The 27,719-nt window shown below is 44.8% G+C and overlaps 2 protein-coding genes across 3 annotated transcripts; both read right to left on the bottom strand.

The window, feature by feature from the left end:
* Window positions 1-809: 809 nt before the first annotated feature.
* On the bottom strand, window positions 810-1,858 carry LOC110336666 (olfactory receptor 2A1/2A42-like). Its single transcript, XM_021219371.1, has one exon. It carries the CDS (start codon window positions 1,796-1,798, stop codon window positions 833-835), a length of 966 nt encoding a protein of 321 aa, XP_021075030.1. The 5' UTR covers window positions 1,799-1,858; the 3' UTR covers window positions 810-832.
* A 9,185-nt stretch (window positions 1,859-11,043) lies between these two features.
* Smim17 (small integral membrane protein 17) lies at window positions 11,044-26,200 on the bottom strand. Of its 2 annotated transcripts, none has more exons than XM_021219380.2 (4): window positions 26,147-26,200; window positions 16,330-16,565; window positions 13,649-13,725; window positions 11,044-11,235 (listed from the first exon to the last, which is right to left on the bottom strand). In XM_021219380.2, the coding sequence occupies exons 2-4, from the start codon at window positions 16,469-16,471 to the stop codon at window positions 11,125-11,127; spliced, it is 330 nt and encodes a 109-aa protein (XP_021075039.1). In that variant the 5' UTR covers window positions 16,472-16,565; window positions 26,147-26,200; the 3' UTR covers window positions 11,044-11,124. The 2 variants fall into 2 exon arrangements, with proteins under 2 accessions (XP_021075039.1, XP_029388139.1); XM_029532279.1 differs by lacking the exon at window positions 26,147-26,200 and adding an exon at window positions 20,902-20,949.
* Between the last annotated feature and the right edge of the window lie 1,519 nt (window positions 26,201-27,719).

The raw sequence follows: 27,719 nt of genomic DNA, 5'->3' as shown, positions 1-27,719 counted from the left end.
ACATATGTATAAATAATTACTTTTATTTTTTCAATTTTTTATACATTTTTACTTAAAATAGAATTACATTGCTTTTCCCATTTTCTTTCCTCCCTCCAGCCCCTCCAAGTACCCTCAGTACAGATTTAGAGATGCACAGATACTCTGTAATATCCAGACACCCATGGCCACTAATAGTTTTCTGGGTGCAGCCCTGAGTTTCTTTCTTGCTTTATCGGTTCTCTCTCCCTCTCCCTTCCTCCCTCCCCTCTCCCCCTCCCTCCCTCCACAGTCACAGCAGTGAAGTAGCCACAGCAACTATGAAAGCATTTATCATCTAATTCTTTATTCGAAAGTTCCAGCAGGCCTGGAGATGTGACTCACTTCTAGGTAGAGTGTTCATCTAATATGCACTGGTAAGTCAACTGTGCTTCATTAAAGGGCCCCACACCCATGAGTATCTAGGAGCACAAACTGAACTCCAAGGGATATTTTTATTAAGTTGAGGAGTGGATGGAGGGGGTGGATCTTGGAGGATTTTAGGGAAGATGTGGGCAATGGGCATGATCAAAATACAGTCTGAGAAATTATGTCAATAAAGATATAATATTAAGATTTTTTTCAAAGAAATCTTTATGTAGTGACATATCCATTTTATTCCAGCACTCAGGAGGCAGAGGCAAGTGGATTTCTGTGAGTTCAAACCCAGCCTCGTCTATCCAACGAGTTCTAGGCTAGTGAGGGCTATACTGAGATCCTCTCTCAAAAACTTAAAAATAAAATAAAAGAAGATACCCCCATGGAATTTGAACATACCAGACTGAGAGAAAATTCTGTGTCCCGCAGAAGTCGCTTAGTGCAACACAGTGCGCGTCCCCCGCAGCCGGGCCAGGGCATAGCGAGCTGCCGTGTGGACCTCACGGTTTCGAAGGCTGTAGATGAGTGGATTGAGGACAGGTGTGACCACCAGGTAGAAAACTGCCACCAGTTTATGGTGTCTAGCGGGAAGATCACTAGAGGCTTTGGGCCGCAGGTACATGGCACTCACGGTGCCATAGAAGAGCCCCACCACAGCCAAATGTGAACTGCAGGTGGACAAAGCTTTGTGGCGACTCCCAGCAGAAGGCAACTTGCGCACAGCAGCCAGAATCCAGGTGTAGGAGGCTAGGATGAGGACCAAAGGTACCAGGAGGATGGGCACGCCCAGGCCGTAGACCAGCCTGTAGTTGGCTGTGGTGTCCGCACAAGCTGTCCTCAGCACCGCAGGTAGCTCGCAGAAGAAGTGGTCCACCGCTGGCCTCCCAGGACAGAAGGGCAGGCGTAGTGCGGCCACCGCATTGGGCACAGAGAGTGCAAAGCCCAATGTCCAGGATGCTCCAGCCAGCGCTGCGCAGCGGGGGGCGGTCACCAGGGTCGCATAATGCAGGGGTCTGCACACAGCCAGGCAGCGGTCCAGGGCCATCGCGGCCAAGAGGATGGCCTCGCAGCTGCCCAGGGAGATGCCCACGTACAGCTGCATGCCACAACGCACCAGGGAGAGGCGGGCACTACGCATGGTCATGTGTGCCAGCGCCTGCGGTAGCGTGGTACTCACATAGGCTGTGTCCAGCAGGGCCAGGTGGGTCAGCAGGCGATACATGGGCCGGTGCAGTCGTCTGTCCAGGGCTATCAGACCCACTAGGGCACCATTACCCAGCACAGTGGTGAGGTAGGCTAAAAGAAGTGAGGCCCACAGCAGGGGGCGAAGGGAAGGTGGGGCCCACAGTCCCAGCAGCAGGAACTCCGTGGTTCCTGAATCATTGAGGGTTCCCGGGTCCATCCTGGAGACAGAGACAAATAGCAGGGTCACTGCAGCCAGTCTGAGCTGGAAGTATAAGGGATGGCAGGACCCAGCTCTTTCTTCTTTAGTCTCCCTTCCCAGAATTCGCCTTCCTTACTCTTCTTCTTCTTTTGTTTCCCCTCCCCTCCCCCCCCGCCCCCGCCCCCCCCCCACACACACACACGAGCACACGCACACTCCAACTCTTAAGTTACATCTTGCTGACCCCTGCCCCTCGCCCCCCCACCTCTTTACGGTTACAATAGCTTGCTGTTGTAACTCGCGCATATTTTGAAGGAAGCAAACTACTACCTTATATTGAAAAATGTTTCTGAGTCTGAATTTTTCCCTCCTAAAATAAAGGTTTTGAACGAAAGCCCAATGAGCTGAGCTTAATCTTTGGCAAACTCACACAATGGAAGGAGGCAACCAATCCCAACCTCCACATAACACACACAGAGAGACAGAGACAGAGAGACAAACAGAAAGACAGTGAGAGAAGATAATAAATAAATTAAAATACATTTTCCATATCGTTCTGTAAAAGACTCTCTCTCTCTCTCTCTCTCTCTCTCTCTCTCTCTCTCTCTCTCTCTCTCCCTCTCTTCTCCATGAGCTGGACCTGAGATACACAAATATCCAAGTCTTCCAGTGGTTATAAACCCACTGAGGTCATAGGTACTTGGAAGTCAATCGTGAGACATGCCTACAGACATCCCTAGCAAATATCGGGACAAGACCATGACAGAAGAAAGATGGAGAGAGAGCAAATCACTCAGGAACATTTTCTGCCCTACACGCACACAATTGCTTTGTACAACGGGTCCTCTGGATCACAGAACATCTTATTGAGTCCCTGTGGGTGTCCATCAAGAATCTGAAACCTCAACAGACTCACCTCCCAGAAAGAAACTCCTTATCTCCTCTTTTACCACATGGGTTCTTTGCCCAGGTCCTCACTCAGACTGGCTCCATAGCTACGCGTCCCCATCATGGAGTACATAGATGCTCCCCACCTCCAAGGATACACGGTATGCTTGAGGCTCCTGGGCTCAGAAGCAGGAAAAATAGCAAATTATCCAGCCTGTGATCAGGGTGGGATGAGTTAAAGCCCTCTACCCAGATCCATAGAGAGCTCTGACACAGAGGGACTAGGGGAGCAATTACAAGGCTCCCCACTTTGCTCTCTCCCTGGGTCAGGACATTGGCTTGGCTCCCACAAGAACCCATTATTGGCCATCAGTAATGAGGTTTCAGTGGGTTGATCTTGGCCCTGGGTCCCCATGGGCCCCTTCTACCTTTTCTAGACGTGAGACTGGAGGTCAACCTGAGAGAAAAGCTAGGAAAATTCCTCTCTGCTCTATCATTTTCTCCATCCCTCTTTAAAGGTTCCTTGTCTAATAATACTTCGGGGCTTTTCCTTTTTCTAAATTATATATATATATATATTCTTCTCTCAGTTTATCCTACAGGAACTGTTATGGTTTCCAGTTTAGCTTTTTTAACCAGATTCCTGAGTGTGTGAATGAGTGGCCTCTGTTTATTGTGCCTTCCCTTTTCCTTCTGCTTGTTTGTTTTGTCTAACTCTGATGTGTTATTTTGTTTTATCTTATTTTATTTTACGATTACCCCTTGGAAGCCTGTTTGTTTTCTAATGAGAGACTGAAAGGGAGATAGATCGAGATGGGAAGGGAAGAGGAGAGGAACTTGGAAAAGGACAGGGAGGCGGAATCATATTCAGGATTTATTATGTGACGGGGGAAAGTTTGTTTTCAACAAAAGGGAAAAGAAAGGAGTCAGGACCCAGATTACATGTTCTGCAAGCATTTAGAATCAAAACAATCACATAACTTCACAACAGCCGAACATCATTTGCCAAGAGTGTTAAATATCTGTATCCTGGGCCACCAAGATGACGCAGAGGTTAAAGGAGCTTGCCACCAAGCCTGCTGACCTCAGTTTGGTAGAAAGAAATCCACATTATTAGGTCAGGATTGGTGTAGGCAATGCAGAAATAAAAGACAGAACAGGCATCTCCAGAAGAAGAATTATTCTTTTAATCAGAACAACTGAAGGACTGCAGTCTCTCGGTGAGATGGAGACTCCACACATGGCATGGGGACTTGAAATTTCCCTGCAGTCTGAGAGTGATAGATGCCACCATTCTCTTATTAGAAACTTCTGGAACCCAACAGCCCACAGGTGTCAACGATGAAGTCAACATTCCTACCCAGAGCTTCTCAGTCCACCTGAGGCTTTGAGGTCATTAACCAGCCACACACAGTTCAGTGGCACACACACACACATACACGCACACACACTCACACACTCACACACAAGCTCACACACATGCACACACAGCAAATGAGTGTAATCCTTTTTTTTAAACATCTTGATCCTTTGACACAGGAAAACTACTTCTAACAATTACATCTAGGATGATAATTCTCAAACACATTGGTTTGTCTCAAAAATTACAGTGAATGTTCAACAATCTGTTCCTTATTTGATTTTTATCTATGTTTCTGTCCCATATTTAAGCTGAAATTGATAAATGTTCATACTTTAAAGTAATACATTTATTATTATACTGTATATACATTACTATTATACTGTATTATTATTAATTATATAACATCATTGTTATATATATTATGAATATACAATTAACTTCTCAAAAACAGTACTTGGTAATAAATGTGGCTTTATTTTGTACTCTTGCAAAATCCCACTGATGCCTTCCTAGTAGAGGACAGTTGAAGTCTCATATCTATTTTGTTGTATGTGTCCTTGCATGGAGGTCAGAGGACAACTTGCAAAAGTCTGTTCTCTCCTATCACGTGGTCCCAGGAATCAAACTCAGGTCCACACACCACCACAACCTCCAGCCATTTCAACATCCTGCTACTTCCTAAATCCATCTACTTCCTAAATCAAATACATGCATTATTAGATCATGTCAAAAACTAAGTAGAAAATGACACCCTCCCCCCACCCCCCCAAAAAAACAGTAAATGTTATTAGAAGGGGGGAAAAAAAGCCTTGATTTGTCCCAGGGATCCATGAGCTACATCTTGTGAATCACTGGCCTAACTTGTGCAAACAAGCATGAAATTGTCAACACACACCAACTGAATATACAAGCGACAAGTTTTTGATTACGCCAAGGGGGTGTGTGCGCACCACTGTCCTTCATCTGTGCGGTTTTGAGGAGCTGAGGCGAACACCCCTCCCCCACCTCCTCCCAGGCTCATTCTCATTCTTGATAATTCATCTCCAGGATACTGGGCAAGCGTTGCTAGGCAACCAGACCAGATCTTCTGTTCTCTGCTCTGCAATGAATACTGCACCCTCTCTCCTGCACTCTGCTGAGGGATCTAGACTGTTTACGGCTGAAGCAGTTTGATAGGTGGTGTGCAGGAGAAAAGTGGGGCTGTGAACCCAATGCTTGAGAGATGTTCCTGTGCCGTTTCATAACATACATTAATGAAAAATGGAAATAAAGTATTTCTCCTGATGAAAAAAAAAAATTCTGTCACACACCCATACACACACCTGTAACCAAAGATAATAAACCAGCAAGCTGGCTCAGTAGGGAAAGGGGTTTATTGCTATGGCTAACTGCCTGAGTTCTGTTCCCAGGATCCAAACGATGGAAGGAAAGTGTTGATGTCCACAAGTTGTCCTCTGCTCTCCATACACGAATGACCTCCATTCCGTGTGTGCTCTCACACACAAAATAAATAAACAAATAAAACAGAAATGGAACAGTGTGCTATCGGAATCTGGATAAACTGCAACCTTGTGCACTGTTGGTGGGAATGTGACATTCGATCACTGTGGAAACAATATGAGTCCCTTCAAAAATATTCTAAGATATTTAAAACTATTAGAATGATAAATATTAACTGTTGGGGCTTTTTCAGCTCTTCAAAAGTAAAATTTAGCTACTGTGCTCAAGCATTTCATAAAATGTTTAAAACCCATCACCAGGTATCAATATTTTTCTACATAATTTCATTTTAGCCGGGCATGGTGGCACACGCCTTTAATCCCAGCACTCGGGAGGCAGAGACAGGCGGATTTCTGATTTCTTAGTTCAAGGCCAGCCTGAACTAAGGCTTTGTAGCCTGGTCTACAAAGTGAGTTCCAGGACAGCCAGAGCTATACAGAGAAACCCTGTCTCGAAAAAACCAATAAATAAATAAAATCATAAATTTAATTTTAAATCGTGTGCCTGCTTCCTTGTCCCTTATTAAATACTGCCATCTAGTGGCAACAAAGGCACTTCGTGACCGCGTACTAGAAAAGAAAATAAGATACATTTAATTCGATTGTTTCTCAACCTTGGGTAAAGAAGCTTCCCTTTGCGGTGGGTAGTGGTTGATGAACAGACTGTTTACTTCCCCAAGGGCTGAAAATATACAACCACGACTGCTCAGCCATAGCTGAGACGTCTTTACCAACCCTCCTCCCAAAGGCTCAGGGATCACGGGTTGGAAGGAGGGGAGGCAGGTAGAAAGAATTCAAGGGGCCGATGATGGGAAGAAACGATGCCAAATGTTGTCTTTTATATAGAAATGGTTATTGAACTCATGAGCTCACCAGTTCCGGTTGCCGGTGTAAAACCTGCACAGAATCAAGCTAGTTAAAAATTCCAGCATTCCAGGACAGCTAGGGCTCTACAGTAAAATCCTACCTCCAAAATAAATAAATAAATAAATAAATAAATAAATAAATAAATAAATAAATAAATAAAATAAATATGTGTGTGTGTGTGTATGTCTTATACACACACACACATATATATGTTTTATACACACACACACATATATATATATTTTATTTATTTATTTATTTATATATATTCCAGCATCCGCTGAGCAGTGGTGGCACCTGGGAGGCAAAGGCAGGCAGATCTCTGTGAGTTCAAGGCTTGCGTGCTCCACAGAGCTAGTCCCAGGACAGCCAAGGCTACACAAAGAAACCATGTCTTAAAAAAAAAAAAAAAAAAATCCAGCAATACCTAGATCTAGTGGCATGTGCCTTTAACACCAGCACTCCAGGAGGCAGGGTCTCTGTGGGTGGGAGGTCCACTTGATCTACACAGGGAGTTCTAGTCCAAGTAGGGCTATGTAATGAAACTCTGTCACAAACAAACAAAAATCAAAGGCAGGTAGAGAGGGGTTTTTGAAGTCCCACCCCCTGAGGTGCTAAAGGTAGTTAGTGGCTACTGGGGGAGAGAGCCATTTTTCTTTGAAAGGGGTGGCCACTGGTAAGATTCCTATGCCTCAGCAGATGACCATACACACACACACACACACACACACACACACACATCCTCAAACATGGGCAGCGCTAATTGAATTTAGTGAGTTATTTTTTTTTAAAGACAAGAAGTAGGGGATATGATGGAAATAAGTTGTCTGGGTGGAGGAAGCTTGAAGAAAGGGTGGGAATGGGTATAACCAACATTGTATACAAGCATGAAATTTTCAAAAAATAAAAAAAAACTAGGGCTGGAGAACTAAATCAGTTAAGAATGCTTACTGCTTTAAAAAACAAATTGTGTCCAGTGTATTAGCAGTAGAGGGGATTTGCCTCTCCCCGCCTGTTTGTGCCCCTCTCAACCTCTTGTGCAGTACGGCCTCCTCTGGCTGACTCCATCTTCAGTATCATCTAGGGGATACACTGAGTCACAACAGCCACAGAGAACGGCCACACAGCTTGAGTTACCACGGCACAGCGTGATACTGCTGGGACCGCGTGGTGGCTGCCACTACCCACTCTGGAACCCCACTAGGCTTCAGGCCTTGGACCTGAAGACCCCTGTTGAGCTTCCTTCATGAGCTGGGACACTGGCTAAATCCCCACTGATACACACACAAGCACACACAAAATAAACAAACGAACAAATAAAGTTTTTTGGTTTTTGGTTTTTGGTTTTTTAAGAATGCTCGTGAGATGGTTCAGCAATTAACAGCACTGGCTGCTCCTGTAGAGAACCTGGGTTTGGTTCCCAGCACCCAGAGTGGCTCACAACCATCCGTAACTCCACTTCCGGGGGACCCAGCACCCTCTTCTGATCTTTGTGGGCACCAGGCACACATGTGGTACACATACATACATTCCGGTAAAACACTCAAACACACAAAATAAAATACATAAACCTAAAAATAAAAGAAATGAAAAAGAAAATCCGTAAAGAAAAATGGTACAGTGGATATATCCCATGCATGTCCACAGGGGCTTTTAAAAAGAGAAGAACACTCATACCGATTTGTATTTGACAAGGAGAATTTCACATTAGTAAATTGGCTAAAGGCAAACATTTTCTATGCAATAAAAGAGTCAGAATCTGGTTTAAACTGGCATTTATTGAGTGATTATTATATGCCTGGTGTGCTTGGTGTTCTACATCAGTCATTTAATCAGCAAGTTACAATAGTTCTGGACTTGTTAGTATTGAATTATGCAATTATTGTGTACGTAAAGTAAATACTATAAAAGTACACTGATGAGTTAAATGAACAGATGCAGCAGTCCAAAGCCCAGTAGCGGGTGAACCTGAGCTGCACCGGTGATGAGGCCGGGTTGACAGACACACACGGCTCTCTCTAGTCTACAAAGAGCAGGTATTCATCTTAAACATCCATCAAACAGTTACAAAGTCTGGACACGTTCTTGGTCATGGTTGAAGCTTCACAAAACGTTTTGGAAGCAAATATAGGTTACATTCTCAGAACAGAAAAATTAGACGACTCCATTTCCTTTTGCGCGTAGGGGGCGGGGGGCGTGGCTGCCGGTGGGTTGGCTGTACGCACGTGAGTATGCATGTGTTCACCGGAGCTTGTGCGTGTGCTTGTGGAAATCAGAGCAAGGCATGGGATGTCTTCCTCCACTGCTTTCCACCCCATTGCTTAGGGATAGACTCTCTCACTGAGCCAGAACCTTGCCCTTTTGTTGAGGCTGGCTGACCAGTGAGCCGTGGCCACTGCCACCACCCCACCCCACCTCCCAGTGCCGAGATTACAGCACAGACAGCTGTGTGTTATGTGGGTCCCAGGGTTTCACGTTTGCAGAGCAAGCTCTCTCACCCACTGAGCCGCACCCCCGCCCTGCAAAAATGTTTTTAGACAGAAAACAAACTAAACCACTGGATTTTGAAGCATTTACTAGGACTGCTCCAAAAAAAAAAAAAAAAAAAAGTCAAGATAAGCAAGGATGTAGATTATATAATGTTAAGACGTGGCCAAGGTTATATCCAGAAGGATCTTTCTACTAGTAAGTATGTTACTGCAAATATAGAGAGAATGTAAACTAAGTATGCCACTTAAAAGGTAAACAAGAAATAAAAGTAGCCAGAAGTAAGCACAGTGTGCTTATCCTATAATTTAACATATCAAAAACAACAAAAGAGCCGGGCGGTGGTGGCACACACCTTTAATCCCAGCCTTTGGGAGGCAGAGGCAGGTGGATTTCTGAGTTCAAGGTCAGCCTGGTCTACAAAGTGAGTTCCAGGACAGTCAGGGTTACACAGAGAAACCCTGTCTTGAAAAAGCAAAACAAACAAACAAACAAAAAATAACAAAAGAAATAATAAATATAGACATTTGTAATTTTATAAATTATAAATAAATATAAAGCCAAACACTAGATCTTTGGAAAGACAGTAACGAAAGCCGGCTAAGCGCCTGGTAAAAGCAAATAGATAACAAGGAAACCACAATGGCAAAGTTAAAAGGAAAAGAGTGATAGGAGAAAAATGCAGAGAACCTTTTGTTTAATTATAAAAATAGTGTTCATAATTAAGCTTATAGTCTCAAAAGACCTACAGAATGAAGAACTCTCTAGAGCATAAAAGATTATTATAAATCATCAAAATGATTCCAAGAAGTTAAAAAAGTATTCCTAAGCTACCAAGATAGAATTATCATAGTAATGGCATATGATAACTCAAACTGCTTTCCAAACATCATCTCATCATCTGAGATTTCCCTCTCACAAATCTCAGAATTGATTACTGGTGAATTCTTTTGAAAAAAAAAATTAAGATTTACTTTTTACTTATATGTGGGAGGGAGGAGGACTATGGGTGGGTATGTGCACATGCATGCCATGCCCCCAGCGGCCAGCAGGGGGAGTCTGAGCTCCTGGAGCTGGAGTTACAGCTAGTTGTGAGCTGCCTGACAAGGTTGCCAGGAAGCAAATTGCAAGGGTGATATGCACTCTAAACCATGAAGCCATCTCTCCAGCCACAGTAAACTCTTTTAATCTGCCAAAGACCTGATATTTCTCAAGCTACAGAAATTATTCAAAAGCACAAAAAAAATTACTCAGATCTCTCAAAGATGTCAGGTTAAGCCATGAGACCAAAACTTCACAAAAATAGCACCAACTTAACAGATCAAGATAGAGAGGCAAGTGTCCTTATATAAAATAGCAAGAAACGGAAGTCAATATGGAAAGACTGTATACACTGAGGGTGTTATGGTAATGGGGCTGGAAAGATGGCTCCACATTTAAGAGTACTGGCTGCTCTTCCAAAAGATCCAGGTTCAGCTCCCAGCACCCACATAGTGGCTCACAGCCATCTGTAACTCCAATTTTAAGAGATCCAACACCCTCTTCTGGCCTCCACAGGAACCAGGTGCAAACATGGTACAAAGAACACAGGCAAGCAAAGTGTTAAATTATACAATGATAATTTTAAAAAATACAGAGATGGTTCAACATTGATCCTAAGTTGCACACTTTTCAGCTTCTCTGAAGAGATGTCTTCCAATTCAGAATGTCTTCCAATTAATTAACAGTTTTTTTCTTGCTCCGCAGTATACAAAACTTCTCAATAGTAAACAAAATAATGTGTTTTTATAATCAATTATGTATTCATTTAAATAAATTTTAGAAATACAGAAACCTCATAATAAAAAGTTTTATGGGAAAAAAAACCTCATGAAGCTATAGACACAGCTCAGCAGTTAAGGGTACTTACTGCTCTTGCAGAGAACCAGAGCTCTGCTCCGAGCACCCATTAAGGCAGCTCACAATTGCCTACAACTTTAGCTTCAGGGGCTCACACTCCCTCTGCTGGCTTCTGCAGGCACTGCACTCACAAAAGCACATATACACTCAGAGAGAGACACACACACATACAGAATTAAAAATAAATCTTTCAAATAAATAAATTACAGATAAGTATAAACTCATCTCAATGGATGTGTGAACAGCATTTCTATGCTCAGTATCCATTCCCGGTTTCTAGCCAGGACAGTTTCTTAACATGACACAGGGCTCGTGTCTCCATACAGTGGCTGTTGTGGTAGTTAAATGTGAAGCATCATGGGCATCCCAGTTAATACCAAGAATAAGAACAGCACACACACTACCAACACGATGGTTGTTTGCTGTGGAGCCTTGGACCATTCCACAAAGCCCTAAAAGAGGAGGAAAGGGGGGGGGGGAGAAAATATCAGCACTGGAAAGGAAGGAGGTTGACATAATTAACCACAGGAAAATATGAACGTATGATTAAGGATCTACCAGCAGAGAAGCCGTTGGAGTCTAAAACTGCATGGCAGAGTAACCAGATATTAAATAAACATATGGAAGCAAGCCATGTACCTGTGTTTTGAAGAAAAAAAATTTCAGAATAAAGGATGAAAATTGCAAAATATCACTGTATGGCGTGTGGTTCTTGACCCAACCCCTCTTTGAAATTTCCAACTGTCTATCTTATTGTATTCATTTGTAAATATAACAGCCACCTTGAATTTTTTCCTACATGTTTGCGGTGTGTGGCATTCATGTTCACATGTGTATGGGCACACATGTGTATATATGCATGTGTGTGTGTGTGAACATCCATGTGCATTTACATACACATGGAAGCCTGAAGTTAACATTAGCAATCTTCCTTAGTTGATCTCCACCTAATACATTGAGGCAGGGGCTCTCAATCGAACCCAGAACTGGGTGACATAGGCTGGTGTACTTAGGCTGCCTGCCGCAGGGATTCCCCAGTCTCGGCCTTCCACTTTCAGAGTGCTAGAATTATAGGCAGATTGCCACGTCTGCCCAGCATTTACATGGGTTCTGAAAATTCAAACTCTGCTCCTCACTCCTACTAAGTGCCTCTCCTCTGAGCACTCATGTCATTCCTTCAGAACCCTCCTCTAAAACAAGGCATTGACCTTTGTTTTTCTCCACCCGTATTCAAGGCATCAGCGAATGCTGTTAGCTTTGCCTTCGAAGCATTTCCATAGTTAACCTTTTATTCCTAATCACGGTTGCCAAGGACATCATCCCAGCATCCTCTCATTAAGACAACTGTTTCTCTTCTTTAAAAAAAACTTTAGTTTTGTAAACTCTTATTTTTAATTTTTTTATTGTACATGGGGGAGGGCATCTTGCCTGCATGAATGTGTGTGTCCCATGTGCATGCCTGGTGCCCTGGAAAGCCAGAAGAGGGACTCAGATCCCCTGGAACTGGAGTTACAGATGGTTGTGAGCTGCCATCTGGGTGCTAAGGACTGAACCTGAGTCCCCTGGTTCAATTAAAGTTAAGAGCCATCTCTCCAACCCCAGATTTTTATTAAATTACATGTGTATGTGTGCCTGTTGGTGGTAGTGGGTTCTGTACACATAAATGCAATATCCACAGAGGCCTGAAGAGAGCGCTGGCCCCCCTGGAGCTGAAGTTATGGGTGGCTGTGAGAGATTTGACATGGGTGCTGGGAATGGAACTTGGTCCTCTGGAATAGCGAAAATCACTCTTAACTGCTGAGCCATCTCTTCGGCCTCAGATGCCTGCTTCTAAGCACTTAGACTCATTTTTGTCTTCCCAGGTCAGACGGTGTTTGTCATGGTCTAATTCTGGATATCTCCTACGGACTCCTGCTTTGAGTGTTCGTTTACAGCCCGCAGTGGGAGGCTGCGAAGGCTTCAGGACGAGTTGGGTGAAGGGGATCTGAGGGTAAACCTACACAAAGCCCTGAGTCCTGATTCTGTTTTGTATCCTCATTTTTTTTCTAAGTAAACAGCCTCCACCAAATGCTCCCACCTCCATTTACTGAGCTGATGGACAAGAGCCGTCTAAAATCATGAACTGAAATAAATCTTGCCTCTCATGTATCATCAGGTGTTGTGAAAGCAATGACATGAATGCTAACTAGTACAGTGCTCCTTCGAATGCTGAAATAAACTTGATCAAATGATCAACATGCATTAACATGTGTGTGCTCTGTATTGCCCTATTTAAATAAAGCTTTTTTACTGTACATCCCGGTCACAGCTTCCCCTCCTTCCTCTCCTCCCAATCACTCCCTCTCAACTCCTTCCCTCCACATCCCCCCTGCCCTCTTCCCTTCTTCCTCAGTGAAGGGAGGCCTCCCATAGATATCATCCCGCCTTGGCATATCGAGTTGCAGGAAGCTACAATTGGAATTTTAATTAATTAGTTAATTAATTAATGGAAAAAAACATTTTTAAAACATTTCTCCATGGCATCCTCTCCCTTCTCTACCAATGACCTGACACATTTAAACATACACACATATACACACGTATATATACACATACACACACACAAGTACATACATATACAACACACACAAATGCACAGTCTTATGTGGCCAAGTCTGACTTCGAACTCACTACATAACCCAAAATGACCCTTGTGCTTCTTATTTCCTGCCTCTACTCCCTAAGGGCTGGGATTATAGATTCATACAATGGGGGAGATCAAACTCAGGGTTTCAGTGGGAGAGGGAGGGTGACTGTGTGAAGGGGATGGGTGGACGGGTAGGTGGGCAGATGGATGGAGGCATGCATGGTAATCCCGATACATACCTGGGAGTCCTCTGACTCGTCATCTTCTTCTACTGAGCTCCATTCCTGAGACAGCCCAGTCTCTTGGGAAGACAGATCTGTGAAGGCAAAAGAACAGAGAAGAAAAGGGCTGTGAATGAGTGAGCAGACATGGAGGTGAGGATCCCCAAGCTCTCTCCATGGCATCCTCTCCCTTCTCTACCAACGACCTGACACATTTAAATATACACACATATGCACATGTATATGTACACATGCACACATAAGCACATACATATACAAACACTCACAAATGCATACACACATAAGTACATGCATACATGCCCTTCTCTACCAACAGCCTGATATATTTAAACATGCACATATACATGTATATACATACAAGTACATGCATACATATACCAACACACACAAACACAAATACATGTATATACACATATACAAACATATACACACAGATATACATATATATACATGCATTTACAAACATAAAAAACAAATACATATATAGATATATATGTATACACAAACGCGCGCGCGCACACACACACACACACACACATGGTTGACGTGGGGCTGATAACATATCAGGCCTTAATTTTGATCCTGCAGTTAAAACCTGTCCAGAAGGTAAAAGTTCCCTATTAGGCTTCCAGCCAAGCTCTGAGTGAGAGAGCAAAGAGAAATGATTCCAGGAGCTTCCCTGTGGTCTACAGAGAAGCTTCCAGGGAAGTTCCCACCTATGCGTCCTTCTCGGTCCTGAGCTGAATAAAATTGGCAGAGATTATTTTGTTTTGTGACATTTGGGTTAGCCTGGAAATCTCTCTCTAAGCCAGGTGATCCTCAAAATCATGAGCAATTCTCCAGGCTCAGTCTCCCAAGTACTGGATTACAAGAGTCAGCCACCATGCCTAGCTTAGAGTCTACTTTTATTTTTTTAACGGGGGTGAGTGAAGGCACACACCATAGCACACATGTATAAATCAGACTTCTGGGAATCAGTTATCTCCTACCATGTGGAGATCAAACTCAGGCTGTCACCCTTAACTGCAAGAATCCTTATCCACTGAGTCAGCATGCTGGTCCAGGGGTCTGTCCGTCTGTCTTAACTGACTTCTTACTTTGGACTTCCTAAACCAACCTGTTTCCTAGAAAACAGTTAAAAACAGGCTCAATGCCCTTAACACCTCTGACATTTGAGCTGCATAATTATTAGAGAGGAGGCTCTGAACCATTGCTTGTGGGTCTAACAACACATTGTGACCTCTAGCTATGCATGTTCTTGTTAGTAACCTCAGCTGTGGGTTCCCTATCTGAGATGAGTAGGGGTGTGTGTGTGTGTGTGTGTGTGTGTGTGTGTGTGTGTGTGTGTGTGTTGTGTCTCCATAAGAAGATGCTTCACTGATCCTGGCCTTGACCATGCCATATCTTGACCTATCATATAGGATTATCAAGTTGCTAGCAAAGGCTTTAAAAGTGCCTAGGAGGGCTAGAGAGATACTCAGTGGCTCAAGAGACGCTTGGTGCCTAGGAGGCATGGAGGGATGGAAGGATGGAGGGATGGAGGCATGGAGGGATGGAGGGATGGAGACATGGAGGGATGGAGGGATGAAGGCATGGAGGGATGGAGGGATGAAGGCATGGAGGGATGGAGAGATGGAGGCATGGAGGGATGGAAGGATGAAGGCATGGAGGCATGGAGGGATGGAGGCATGGAGGCATGGAGGGATGGAGGCATGGAGGGATGGAGAGATGGAGGCATGGAGGGATGGAGAGATGGAGGCATGGAGGGATGGAGGGATAAAGGCATGGAGGGATGGAGAGATGGAGGCATGGAGGGATGGAAGGATGGAGGGATGGAGGGATAAAGGCATGGAGGGATGGAGGGATGGAGAGATGGAGGCATGGAGGGATGGAGGGATGGAGGGATGGAGACATGGAGGCATGGAGGGATGGAGAGATGGAGGCATGGAAGCATGGGGGATGGAGGGATGGAGGGATGGAGGCATGGAGGCATGGAGGGATGGAGGCATGAAGGCATGGAGGCATGGAGGCATGGAGGGATGGAGGGATGAAGGCATGGAGGGATGGAGAGATGGAGGCATGGAGGCATGGAGGGATGGAGGCATGGAGGCATGGAGGCATGGAGGGATGGAGGGATTCTCGGTGGTTAAAAGCAACCACATCAGACACAATTGTCTTTAACACCAGCTCCAGTGGATCCTGTACCTTATTCTGGCCTCTGTGGGTACTTGCATGCACTTGCTCATAGACACATACACATACACACACACATACACACTTCTATTTAAGTCTAAGTGTTTAGGTATCCCAGCATTCCCAGTTCCTCACTACCCTCCAAGGACCCATGAGAATAAACCTCTTGGACTCGAGTTAGTCAACCAACCCAGTGTGTGAGGAAAGCCACGTAAGAAACAGCCTTGTCAGCTCCTTATGACCCCACAGGCAAGTGCAAAAACAGACACCAGGAGAAATGTCCCCAGAGGTCACATCAAACTGCTGACCTACAGAATTATGAACCCATGCATGCTTGTCGTATCAAGTGACTAAATATTATTCAGAGAAGAAAAAAAATGGTCAGTTCAACATTCTATAGGTCAGTGAGTGACCGATGGATGTTCAGCCTCTCCTAAGTTCTGCCGAGAGCATCCCTCTTGCCTGACTCCCACAGGACCCCTCACCTTTCTCATCACTGTCACAGCTGGAGGCCCCGACCTCCACAGCCTCCCAGTCCTTGGGGAAGGTGGAGTTGCATGGCTTCTCCCAGGCCCTGCTGTCCCGAGGCAGTAGTCCCTGTGTCTGCTCGGTCCTGAGGCTCTGCATCTCCTCAGGAGGAGGCGTGGCTTCCCAGGCAGGCTATGTTTTACTCTTCCTGTTCCAGTGTCCTGCCGGGTTCCTCGGGTACAGGATTCAAAACCTAAGGATTGACAGACACACGGTCATCCAGTGAATGGTGCTAGGTGTGTTGATGAACAGTAGAAAGAGAGCAGGGGGCCAGAGAGATGGTTCAGTTCAGTGGTTAAAATGGAAGGTTACTTTTGACTCACAGTTTGAAGAAACGACCTATAACTTGGCGGGGGGAGGGGACATGGCTGCAGGGGCATGGGGCATGGAGTCGCACTGCGTGTACAGTCAGGAAGCAGAAAGTAGCGGAAGCTAGTTCTCAGCTCACTTTCTCCTTTTCATTCAGCCCTGTACTCCACTCCCTGGACTGCAGGTGTCATTCAGGGTGGGTTTTCCTAATCAGTTAAAGCTGACTGGAAACATTCTCATAGACATAGCCAGATGGTTTCCATGATGATTTTAAATTGCCATCATGGCTGGTAATTTAAATGACAAGATTAACAATCATGGTGGCAGATTCTGAGCAGTGTGCTAGAAAACAAAAATACTTATTAAAGAAAAATCTAGAAAATGTATGTGGGCTGGGAATTTGATGAAACCCAATGTTTGTTACTGACTTTATTGATTGTAGGGATGGCATATAGAAAAGTAAAAAGATGTCTGTCTGTATGCCTGCCTGCCCGCCTGCCTATTGGTCTGTCTGTCTGTCTGTCTGTCTGTCTGTCTGTCTATGACAAGGTCTTGTTATATAGCCCAGGCTAGCCACAACGTACTGTGTAGCCCAGTCTTGAGTCCAAATCACAATACCTCCATCTCACAAAGTGCTATGATTACGAATGTTTGCCACCACACCAGGAATACCCAACTTTTGTTTTCAAGGAGTTCTTGAATTGATATGATAGCTGCAAAAATACTTTTGCAAAGATTGACATCTCACGATAACACTTATACACTGAGATGGTCAGCTTTATCAGCTTGCCACACTATAGAACCACCCAGGGATAGAGTATGAATGAGGGATGGTCTACATTGGGTTGGCCCGTGTGCATGTCTGCAGGGTAGCATCTTAGTTAAGTTACTTGAGTGGGAAGACCTAGCCCACTGTGGGTGACACCATTCCCTAGGCAAGGGTGCCAAACTATGCAAGAGTGGAGAAATCGAGCTGAGCATCAGCAAGCAAGGGAGCATGGAATACATTCATTTCTCTCTGCTTCTTCACTATAAATTTGATGGAACCAAGTGTCTCAGGTTCCTGTCAATGTGACTTCTCTGTAGCATGGAATTGTGTTCTACAGCAAACTCTCCAAGAAGCTGCCTGTCGTCGAGATATTCTATTACAGTAACAGAAATAAAACTAGAACAGACGTGTAATCTAAAAAGTTAATGTCATGGAAGGGTATTGTTATATTCGTGTGAGGCAGTATCTGGAGCCTGGGGAGAGTACAGGGGAAGGAGACAGAGGAAGAGAATGACAAACAGTCTTAAGTGCTCAAATTTTTGTTAATAGGAATAGCTGTGAGGCAACTGTAGTTGACCTCAATTAATTGAATGCTTCAGAACAACAAGTAAGATTTTGAACATTCTTGTATAAAGAAATACCCAGTATCTGAGAGGCTAGATAGTCAATGACCCTGATCTGGTCATAATACACTCACTGTAATGTATCATTTAATCCCTTAAATGTGTTCAACAACCATGTGTATATTAAAGAAATACTTCGGAAACAAAGAGGAAATAAATGGCCACCAAGTGGGTAGAGATGACAGCCAAGCAAGTCTGATGACCCGAGTTTGATCCCCAGGGTTGTGTGAGAGGAGAGAATTGACTCCTGTGAGCTGTCGTCTAGCTACCAGCTGTGTCCACTGGCATGCTTGCATGATACCTACACACAAATAAATAAAGTGCAAGACAACTAAATAAATAAAATATAACACTTAAAATTTGCACTTACTGGGGGGAGTAAATAAGAGGGCACAAGCACAAAGATAAAAATATTTGAACACTGTTCATAAGTGAGATGCATGGGCCGGGAAGATGGCTCAATCAGGAAAATGTTTTCTGTACACCCAGGAAGGAGGCTCTCTGGGACTCACTGGATATCCATAACCAACAAGGCCCAGGCTACTGAGAGACCCACTCTTCAAAACCAAGGTGGGTGGCTCCTGAGAAATGACTCCCAAAGTTCCTCTGACCTTCATACCCCACAACACACAAACATGTACACACACACATGTGCACTGCATGCACATACATACACACACAAACATGGCATACAATTTATACTAAATGATCTCTATATTAAGTAAATGATACAGTGACACATATTTATGTTAAATTGTACATACTGGATATGTAAGCCATTTCTTTTCTATCTGTATCACCAGTTATCACTGAGGTGGTTTGAATAGGAATGGTCCTCAAAGACTCCTGTGTTTGAAACCTTGGCCCCCCATAGGGTGTGGCACTATTAGGAGGTGTGGCCTTGTTAGAGGAAACATGTCACCATGGGGACAGGCTTTGAGATCTCATCTGCTCAAGATACACCCAGTATGTCTCACTGCCTCTCTCTGCTGCCTGAGAATCAAGATGTAGAACTCTCAGTTCATTCTCTAACACCATGTCTGACTATATGATGCTGTATTTCCCGCCATGACAATAATGATCTAAACTTCTGAAACTGTAAGCAAACACCAAGTTTTCCTTTATAAGAGTTGTTGTGGTCATGGTGTCTCTTCACAGAAATAAAACCCAAACGAAGAGAACCACTTAAAGATTTTTGCTTATTTTTTTTAAATTATATATATGCATGGGTGTCTTTGTATATGTCTACCTGAATGCCGTTCCCTTGGAGGCCAGAAGAGAGCATCAGATTCCTCCAGAACTACAGTTAGAAGAGGTTGTGAGTTGCCCAACATTGGTTCTGGAAATTTGGGAAGAGCAATGTGCTCTCCTAACTGCTGAGCCACTGGCTGTCTACAGCCCACTAACCATCATCTGTCTCTATTGGAGATGTCTCAAAGGCCTCTGAAAGCCACAACTAAACGCATCATTTTCCAAGGCAACTCATGCTCTCTACAGCCCCAGCCCATTCTCCTCCCATATCCTCCTCTCCTGCTCAGAACCCCTCCATCCTTCCCAGAAGCCCTTTCTTTGCCTCATACTGCATGCAGCCAATCAGCAAGCCTGCCTGCTGTTCCATTAGAAAACACTTTGCTCTCTGCCTGCTGTCCCAGCCTTCACCATCATCTGAAACTTCAGTCTTTAGAATCCAGAAGCTTCTGTCATGATCTCGCTATCTCCTGGGATTCACTCATCCCTTCACATTGATGATGTCAGCCCTTAAACCTACTCCCCAATCTGTTCAACAGCTTTGTGCTGGCAAGATGGGTTCAGTGAGCAAAGATGCTTGCTGCCAAGCCTGTTGCTCCGGGTTTGATCCCTGGAACACACGGTGGAAGGAGAGAACAACCTACCTCCCGTAAGTTGTCTTCTGACCTCCATATGTGCACCATGCCCCACCCTCCCACACAAAAGTACGTGTAAAATACCCACCAGCTTTGTCCTTCTCTATTCTGGTTGGTTACAATGATATAGTTTTTAGTCATGGGCAAAGGGCACCAGCCCCTTACCCTAACATCCAAAGAAACACAGGCAAAGATTTTAGACCCACCACCCAAGAATTCCTGGAAGAAAATCACTTGCTCTCAACTGAGACCAGGGAGCATGCCTCAGCTTGGCCAATGTATATGTTGCTTGTTTAGTTGGTTGGTGTGTGTGTGTGTGTGTGTGTGTGTGTGTGTGTGTGTGTGTGTAAATTAGAGGACAGCTTTCCAGAGTCAGCTCTTTCCTTTCTCCATGGGATCTAGATTCAGAATCAGGTCACTAGGCTTGTTTGGCATATACTTTTATACGCCCCAAACCATCTTGCCAGACCTTGCTTTATTTTATTTTGTTTTTAATCACTGATAGGTAGCTCAGGGTAGCCATGAACTCATGATATATCCCCAGCTGGCCTCAAACTCCTGTTCCCCTTGCCGCTGCCTCCTGGACAGAGGCTGTGGGTGTGAGATGCCACACTCTGTGGCTGTAAAGCAGGGAGCAGCCCTAGCATGAATGCTCAGAACACAGTCTGGGATCTGCTTACTTTTCCTGTGTTTGTTCGCTTCATTAATCTCAATTAAAAAAAAAAAAAAAAAAAAAACTAAGGATGAAAGGAGACTGGCTGGCAATCCCTCTCCCCCGTGATAGAAAGTCTCCCTGGGAAATCCTCAGTGGTAGTTTTTAAAAGCAAGCTGACTCACAGGCTCTAGTGGGAGTGTCTGTTGTTATTAAAACCCCACAGCACCATCTGCTAAAGCTGAACATATGCATGCCCCCCTGAAAGTAACGTCCCCATCCTGGGCACCTACGGAACAGAGGGAAACTCTCCTTTGCCTTCTTGCTTGTGGAAGCCGTCGCGCCTCTGTCTGTTCAAAAGGAAGAAAGCCAAGCTGTTTAGAAACCTGGAACATGGCTGAGTGGGTAGAGCATGCTGCACAAACATGAGGACTTGAGGTCCAATCCCAAGCACCTGTATCTGTAACCCTGCTGGCCAATCAGAGCAGCCCAAAAGGTGAGCATCCACCCTGCTGGCCAATCAGTGCAGCCCAAAAGGTGAGCATCCACCCTGCTGGCCAATCAGTGCAGCCCAAAAGGTGAGCATCCACCCTGCTGGCCAGTCAGTGCAGCCCAAAAGGTGAGCATCCACCAGGCCCAGCAGTTCTGAGACACTGGTTCAGTTCCCAGCACCCACATTAGACAGCTCACAACATTCTGTAACTCCATTTCCAAGGGATCTAACACTTTTCTTCTGGCCTCTGAGAGTACTTCCATACGAATACATGTACACATACTGCTTCAAAATTAAATAATATTAAAAAAAAAAAAGAATTGAGGAAAACATCCTTTGGTCTTTGTGCACCGACATGGGCTGCTATGTGTACACATTTGCATATGCTATACACAGACACAGAAGAACAACATGAAACTGTTTATATTCATAATCAAAGCTGCTATATATACCTTTATAGTTAACTGGAACTGGGAAAATGGCTCAGCGGTTACAAGCACCGGCTGCTCTTGCAGAGGACCCAGGTTCAGTTCCCAGCACCCACATCTGACAGCTCACTACACTCTGTAACTTCATTTCCAGGGAATCTAACTTTCTCTTTGGGCCTCTGAGGGTACTTGCGTGCACATGCATGTACATATACACAGATATTCAGACAAATAAATTTTTAAAAGTACAAATATTTTTAAAATATTAACTGCTGGGGAGTTGGCAGAACGCTTGCCTAGCATGCTCAAAGCCCTGGAATCAATGTCCAGCACTACACAAAGTGGGCATAAACTGTGGTGGTGCAGTCATCTAGCCCCAGCTCTCAGAGAGGTAGCAGGGAAATAAGTTCGGCTACACAGTGAGTTCAATGTACCAGCCTGGGCTACATGAGACCAGAAAACAAACCTTAATAACCACTGGATGCAGCTACAACATCTGTAATCTCAGCATTCCAAAGACCAAGACAGGATCTCAGATTTGAGACCAGCTTAGACTATGTAGTATCTCTAAGAAGTCAAACAAAAGCACTATAACTTAGATGTCTATCAACAGGAAGGGGGGTGAATAAATTCCCATTCATGTATACAAGGGAGACAGGTGTGGATTAACCTTGAAATATATATTTGCCTGCATATAAACTGTATTACCTACAACATGTATACGTATGCATATGAATACATATCATACATTTAAATATATGAAGACCCAGGTTTGAGTCCCAAGCACACACATTTTTAAAAACTGCCAGTACAATGGGAAGATAATGGCTACAATTTTCTGGGTGCTGACCATCACCAGTAAAGCAAGCAGAGAGATAACTGCCTGCCCTTAAATGTGACCTCCACCATGCACTTGCTGTGTGTCCTAGGACTCACAGCCTCTCTTGAGTTTCAACTTACTCATCCATAAAAGACGCTGGTAACAACAGCAAGCACTGTCATGGAGGTGTTTTGAGATTTCTGCAGGGACAGAACACCCTGCTGAACACAAGTTTAAAGGCTATGTTCTTTCTCCTTGCATTGCTGCACCCTGCCTTCAAGGCTAACTGCCTCAGGGGTTTCCATAGCTGTGAAAGGCACCATGACCAAGGCAACTCTTGTGAAGGAAAATATTTCATTGGGGGCTGGCCTAGAGTTTCAGAAATTTAGTCCATCATCATCTGTATAGGCTATTTCTGGCTGTCAACTTGACTATACCTGGAACTACAATCTAGAACTGGATCCTAATCTGGAGGCTGGGAAATACAAGTTTCTGACCTGGATCTTGGCATGGAGAATTTGAGGCATAGTGGCTATGAATCCCAAAAGATTAAGACAGGGAGATCTTTGAGTCCAAGGTCATCTGGGACAAAGCAAGTCCCAGATTCAGGAGTGGCCTGTAATCTGGGTCACTCCTTCTGCTGGAGACCTACATAAGGACATTGGAAGAAGGAAGAATCGCTCTCTCATCTTTGCCTGCTTGCCTTGTGAGACTGAGCAACTGCTAGATCCTTGGACTTCCATTCGCAGCTGCTGCTGACCATTGCTGGGGAGTTGGACTACAGACTGTAAGCCATCAAATTCCCTTACTATAAAGAGACTACCCATAAGTTCTGTGACTCTAGAGAACCCTGACTATGACATCATTATAGTGGGAAGCATGGTAGCATCCAGGAAGACATGCTGGAGGAGCTGAACATTCTACATCTTGATCTGTGGTCAGCAAGGAGGAGACTGTGTTCTACACTGGGCAGAGCTTGAATAGAAAAGACCTCAAAGCCTGTCCCAACAGTGACACACTTCCTCCAACAGGGCCTCACCTACTCCAATAAGGCCACACTTCCTAATAGTGTCACTCCTGTTGGGCTTATCATTCAACACATGAATCTATGGGAGGTCATACCTATTTAAACCACCACATTAACCTTAACTTAAACATCACCTCTCCATATATAAGGACTTGCTACCCATGGATATGAAACTTCCCAAAGATTTCTCATCAGCACTTTGGGGCAGACCCAAAAGTGAAGTCTTGAGAGCCTATGGATGAACCAGTTGCATATCCTGGACATGAGCAGACAGGACCAAACAGGGCAGTCCGTGTGACTGTGCAGCAGACAAGAAATGCTGTCCCCAAAGATCAGAACACAAACACCCACAAAGCGCATCAGAAATGGAGCAAGAATAAAATAAATCAACCAAGAACCTCCTCCCCGTGACTTTAACTTCGCAACTGGAAAACAAAATGCAAATGCAGAGGAATATGTCATAAAGCAAGGAAGAATGAGTGGCCACACTGCAGCATGGGAGAAACAACGGGAGCACTGACGACTGTAGGAGAAGCTCAGTCAAGTGTCCTTTGGGAGGAGATGCCCTGCCTCTGCAGCCTGGCAAACACAAGGGACACATGGCTGCCACCTGATTTCTCAGGAGACTGGAAAATTATCTTCTCAGATGACATCGTTTGCACTTTTAAATTTTTAAGATAAAATTGCTTTTTTTCTAATGAACTCCCAGATAAAAGCACCACTTGGCCAGGTTAAAGAAGCAACTCAGGTACATGCCAGGCCCCACAGCTATGTTTGTCCCAGTGATGATGAGTATATTGTCTATGGAGCTGGAATGGCCATTCTAAAGCTCTGGAGGTTTACTCAGGATTTGGCACTTACTACTAACATTTAGTTCATCGGTTGGTTAGTTACTATGTCATGGTTCTTACTGCTTCAGTACCTAGGAAGTTGAATTCATTTATCTACCATTTAAAAAAAATGATAAAAGTTAAAACTAAAACAACAACAACAACAACAACAACTTTGTAACATCTTTCTAAAGCATGTCCTTTTGCTTGTATTCCACCCTTCCTCATCCTCACATTACCCTCTCATGGACTCTTGTCTTCTAGCTTTTATTTATTTATTTTGAGACGAAGAGAATGCAGTTCGCAATGCTCATTATTTCAAACGTTTAAAAAGGAAATATCCCATGAGACAAATATAATGTCAGACCTACAGTAGACTACAGTAAATCCTGGGGCTGACAGTTTGCAACCTCAGTGAGAGCTGGGTTGTGTGTCAAGGGTAGGGTATGAAAAGACGAGAGACTGTGGACACATAACAGGGCTAGGAATGTAGCTGGGTGGTCGAGGACTTGCCTAGAACTCTGTCTCCAGCACTGTGCTGGCAAACAAACACCAGGATGCTGCCCAGCAATCCCAGCACTTCGGAGGCAGAGGCAGGGGGGATCAGGTCAAGATCATCCTCACCTACATAGTGAATTTTAAAACTAAATTCACATACAAAACTCTGTGTATATGTGTGTGTGTGTGTGTGTGCGCGCGCGCGCGCGTGCGCGCACGTGTGTGTGTGTGTGTGTGTGTGTGTGCATGTGTATTATGCACATGTGCGTGTGCTCACAAGCGCCTACACACACATATTGCTTTACTTTCTATATGAACCATGGTTTATTACAGGTTTAGGCTGAGAAGCAGCAACTAGAGTAGAAAACTACAGGTGTGGGGTAGGGAGGGTGGCAATATGGCTCAGCGAGTAAGAGGCACTTGCTGTTAAGCCTAACCATATGAGTTCAATTCCTAAGAAAACCAACATCCACAAGTTGTCCTCTGAATTCTGTGCCCCATACAAATAAGTGTTACTTTAGACAATAAATAAGAAAGGACAGGTAGGAGCCAGTTGCACATGGGGAAACCTGGGGAAAGGGGGAGATTAGAAGATCTTTTAAGGGCAGTGGATAGAAGGGGAGAGGAAGAAAGGGGGTGCCAGGGATGCACATCTCACTAACTGTGGGATTCTTTGTGAGTTAGAAGATGGATCAGCTGCAGAGGGGAAAGGATGAGAGTCAGTGAGAGCGAGGAAAATCGTCGTAACAGTGATGATGATGATGATGACGACGACAACAGTAACAGAGCGCTGTTTCCTGGGGTGAATGTTCTGATTGCAGGCCCTATTTAGTAGTTACAGTTATGGCTCCATTGCACAGATGGGCAAGGGTCTCCATCACAGCCTCAGAGCTCTGGAGAGTTGGGACTGTCCCTTAAATACCACACCTGTGGGACTCCATAAGCCATGCTCCTGGTCGGTTGCAGGATACCACACGCAGAGCACAGGACAGACATAATGCACACATGCAACCAAATTTGCAGGTGCAGTGAGCCCAACAGAGAAACTAGGAACCTCCCTGAAGGGTCGGAGAGACAATGTGCACGTAGGTGCACAGACCCACGAAGGAACACAGATGCCTGAGTGTAAGCTCCCTGCAGGATCCCTTCTCCCTGGTTGCTGAAATTTGTGTTGGATGTTCAGGCACCAAGTAAACGATCAAGTTAGCAGAAATGAGGACCCAACCTGGTTAGATGCCCCTCCCCGCCGTCTTCTCCCACATGGACCCTCCATCCCCATATCCCAGACCTAGAGCAACTGTACTATAAACCCGCCCACCCCAGAAACACGCATGCACATGCATGCACAGTCACACGTGAATGCACCTCCCCGGATCACTACCCACGCCCCCAACCCAATCTCCCGCCCCCTTCCCGCCCGCGGGGTCCCTCTAAGGACTCACCCTCCCCAATCAGACCCTTGCAGGCACTGCAGAGCTGGAGCTGCAAGGACTGCGGCTGTGCGCAGGCTCAGGCTCGGAAGCTGCGGGTGGGAGGTGGGACATCGGGGGAAGAAAAGGAGGCGGCCTTTTCTCTTCCTCCTCCTCCCGGCAGGGAGCCTGCGTTTGAAGAAAACTGGAAACAGATTGCAGTAGTGACAGAGCCTGGTGCCCTGTAGTGTAGTACAGGTCCTAAGGGTTCAGCCAAGGTGGAGTGCGCCCTCCATCCCCAATTATGTCACAGTCCAGAGTGCAGACAGCTGCTATGGCCAAGATTTTTGCACGTGCCTCTCCCAGGTTCTCTATTCTAAATCCCCCCCCGCCCCCCAGGGTGAGAGGAGACTGGAAGGAGCTCAGACTAAGGCATGTCACCCTGGAGTCCGAGGTTCCATAGATGGAGTTGGGTGCTGGCTGTGTCATCTAGGGCTATTACTTAATATTCCTGTACCTCAGTTTTCCATTCTGCTAAGTGGGGATGATAGGAACAACCGCCACCTCTCTCAGGATTTCGGTGAAGGTAAAAATAAGAAAATAATACATGCAGAGTTGTTTACTGTTGTTTTGGTTTTTTTTCCCCCCTGAGGTCAGATCTATAGCCCAGACTGACTGTGAACTCACTATGTGGCCTTGAACTTCTGATCCTCCTGCCTCTACCTCCCTATCGCTGGGGTTATGAGTGATGTACCACCAAGCCCCATTTAACATGCAGAATTCTCTTAGAAAGTATCCAATAACTGTTAGTGGTGTCATAATCACCATCATTCAAATTTTACAACAGAGACTGTTGCCAAGTTGAACTCAGAAAGGTCACATTAAAAATTTTTTTCTTTTCTTTTCTTTTTTTATTATTATTTTCTTTATTTACATTTCAAATGCTATCCCGAAAGTTTCCTATACCCCTCCCCCACACCTCTGCTCCCCTACCCACCCACTCCCACTACTTGGCCCAGGCCTTGCCTTGTGCTGGGTCATATAAAGTTTGCAAGACCAAGGGGCCTCTATTCCCAGTGATGGCCGATTAGGTCATCTTCTGCTACATATGCAGCTAGAGACACGAGCTCAGGGGGTACTGGTTAGTTCATATTGTTGTTCCACCTACAGGGTTGCAGCCCCCTTCAGCTCCTTGGGTACTTTCTCTAGCTCCTCCATTGGGGGGCCCTGTGTTCCATCCAATAGCTGACTGTGAGCATCCACTTCAGTGATTGCCAGGCACTGGCATAGCCTCACAAGAGGCCGCAATATCAGGGTCCCTTCAGCAGAATCTTGCTGGCATGAGCATTAGTATCTAGGTTTGGTGGCTGATGATGGGATGGACTCTAAAAATTTTTTAATTCAGGTGGATGAAGAGATGGCTCAGCAGTTAGGAGCAACCATACACAGCCACCTGTCACTCCAGCTCCAGGGGACTTAATGCCCTTTTCTCGCCTCAGTAATCAAGTTGTACTCAGACGCATGAACATACATACATCTACATATGAATAAAATGTTTAAATAAGTTTTAAGACTATGACTGAGCTGTAGGTCCCTGGTAAATTTA

The sequence above is a fragment of the Mus pahari genome, chromosome 19 (assembly GCF_900095145.1).
Source record: "Mus pahari chromosome 19, PAHARI_EIJ_v1.1, whole genome shotgun sequence".
Classification (NCBI taxonomy): Eukaryota; Metazoa; Chordata; class Mammalia; order Rodentia; family Muridae; genus Mus; species Mus pahari.
This window is presented reverse-complemented; position numbering and strand designations above follow the sequence as displayed.